The sequence below is a fragment of the Nycticebus coucang genome, chromosome 3 (genome assembly GCF_027406575.1).
Source record: "Nycticebus coucang isolate mNycCou1 chromosome 3, mNycCou1.pri, whole genome shotgun sequence".
Lineage (NCBI taxonomy): Eukaryota > Metazoa > Chordata > Mammalia > Primates > Lorisidae > Nycticebus > Nycticebus coucang.
This window is the reverse complement of record NC_069782.1, coordinates 94649943-94652527: the sequence shown is the minus strand read 5'-3', so window position 1 is coordinate 94652527 and position 2585 is coordinate 94649943. Positions and strand designations below refer to the sequence as shown.

Here is a 2585-nt window from a genome sequence, read left to right as displayed (position 1 = left end):
AATGACTAAACATAACTAAAGTTTGGTATCATATGCCCTATCACTGGAATTCTATGCCTTCAGGCCAATAAAACAATAGAAAAAAATATAAAGTTTTACCATACTGTATTTTGCAGGTGCTTAATAAATTTAATTAAAATAAATATCATAAACAAAGATAAATTTTATCTGCAGCTAAATCCAATTTCTTGATATGCCAGTTAATTTTTTGACTTTACATAAGATCAGAAAAACAGTTTTTCTTCTTTTTCTTTTTAAAAGTTGCTACAGTTAACAATTCTTAATCAAATCAGTAAAATTAACAAAAGAAAGGGAAAGGAGAAAATTATTTAGATCAGAGGTCAGCAAATTTTTCTGTAAAAGACCAAGTGGTAAATATTGTAGGCTCTCTGGGCCATACGGTCTTTGTCACAACTACTCAGCTCTGCCGTTTTAGAGGAACCAGAGATGATATGTAAACAACTGTGAGCGGGGCTGCGTCCCAGTAAAACTGTACAAAAATAGGCTCTGGGCTGGGTTTGGCCCCACAAGACGTAGTTGGCCAATTCCCAATCAGGATCAGTGGCTCTCAGGCCTCACTATGCATCAGAATCACCTGAAATGAATTTACAAAATGCCAGTTGTAGCATCACCCCACCTTCCCAAAATTCTTTATTGGTTTGTTTTGAAAGGCCCTCAAGTGATTCTAATCTATAGTCAGGGCTGAGAGCAGCAAGTTAAGGAATGACTGTCTCCCTGCAATCCACTTTCCCCACTGGTAACCCTCACTAAGTGTGTTTCAACTCTTTTTTTTTTTTTTTTTCTAGAGACAAAGGCTCACTCTGTCGCCCTTGGTAGAGTGCTGTAGCATCACAGCTCACAGCAACCTCCAACTCCTGGGCTTAGGCGATTCTCGTGTGTTTCAAATCTTAGCATGACTCTAACACGACTTAGTAACAGGGAATACTAATAGGGTTGGACATTGGAGGAAAAAATGAAATCTCAGAGAACTACCTCCATCTGACCTTTGCCTCCATTGGCCTCTGACCTTGTCCACCTGTTTTTCTCTCTTCAGTGGGAGTAATTGTTGTCATTAGAGGACCTTAACCAGGCTGGGCTCTGGTCTCTTCTGAGTGATAATGGAAGCATAGGGCAATCATGGAATTCATTCACCTGGTTTCAAATTTTCTAAAAAGTACACTTTATTAAATGTGAGATGCTTACCAGCAACTGAAACACAAGCCACAGGAAAGTCAATGCCTCTTAAATGGCTGGATTCCTCCAAATTTCACTTGTGAATATAATTATCAGTTCCAGGAATTACAGAATTTGCTTGTATTTTAGTCTTTAAGCTAAGATGAATTTCCAGGTAAATGTGTCTTGGTTGGGGAGATCAGTGTTAAAGTGAAGATAGCCTTCAAATCACTCCATGCCTTTTTTTCAATTTTCCTCAAAGGATAGGACTCACTTTTCAGTGGTAGAACAATGTTTCCTTTCTCCTGCTTTGTGGGATCCCAACTTCTGGAAGAAAGGATGAGACACCTGTCACACTGCCATCTCTGAGCTGATGGCTGGGCTGTCACCTTTTCCTCATAATTCTTCTTTCTCCTCCTCTGCACAGATGCAAGCTGCTCGCTGACTATTCATGAAGGGTCGGCAGCCCAAGGTCCATACAGTATTGAACACAGTGTCAGCCAGAGAATCACAGGCTACTTGAAAAATATGAAGAGAAATAAAAATAAAGATCAGCACTGAGTGATTTTGAAGAAGCAGTGTATTTCCAAGGATGATATGATACCGGAGGAAAGTACAGACAGCAACCCAAATATAGAATTAAAAGAACATACATTTCAGAGAAGCTTTTTCAGAAAAGCTCCCATCCAATTAAGGACCTAAATAAATAGAAAACCATTCAAGAAACACAATTTTGTTGAGGTGGCCATAAACTCTATCGGTTTGCAGGCATCCTCAAACTTTTTAAACAGGGGCCAGTTCACTGTCCCTCGGACTGTTGGAGGGCTGGACTATAGTTTAAAAAAAAAAAAACAACTATGAACAAATTCCTATGCACACTGCACATATCTTATTTTGAAGTAAAAAAACAAAACGGGAACAAATACAATCACACTGCCTCATGTGGCCTGCAGGCCACAGTTTGAGGACCCCTGGTACAGAGTCAACAAAAACCCTATCAGAATTCCAGGTGCAATTTCCTGTAGAAATTGACAAGCTGATCCTAAAATTCTTATGGAAATGTACAGGGTCCAGAATATCTTCTTTTGACAAAGAAGACAAAATTTACCCCAAAACAACAGTAATAAAGACAGTGTGATCCTGCCATAGATCAAGAGAACTGAGAATCTAGAAATAAATCCTTACATTTATGGTCAATTGATTTTTGACAAGGGTGCAAAGATGATGTAAGGTGGGAAAGAATAGTCTTTTCAACAAATGGTGATGGAGTAACTGATATCCACATAGAAAAGAATGAAGTGGGACCCCTTTCTTACACAAACATTGAAAGACTTGGGGCAGAAACCCCCACTCAGCCCAGAGCTCTGACCACCCCAATCAACCGCAAGAGACGTCGCTTGATGCAAAAACGC

General features: G+C 39.4%; 1 protein-coding gene across 4 annotated transcripts in view; it reads right to left on the bottom strand.

Annotated features, from left to right (window-relative positions):
• Positions 1–291: 291 nt before the first annotated feature.
• The window catches only part of PLA2G12B (phospholipase A2 group XIIB), a 28923-nt gene continuing 26629 nt past the window's right edge, over positions 292–2585 (bottom strand). For 2 of the 4 annotated variants that reach the window (XM_053585420.1, XM_053585421.1), the window contains one exon: positions 1554–1691. In XM_053585420.1, the coding sequence (XP_053441395.1) occupies positions 1570–1691 (122 nt within the window). In that variant the 3' untranslated portion in view covers positions 1554–1569. Of the gene's footprint in view, positions 1692–2585 lie in introns of all 4 variants that reach the window. The other 2 variants (XM_053585419.1, XM_053585418.1) reach the window with 2 other exon arrangements.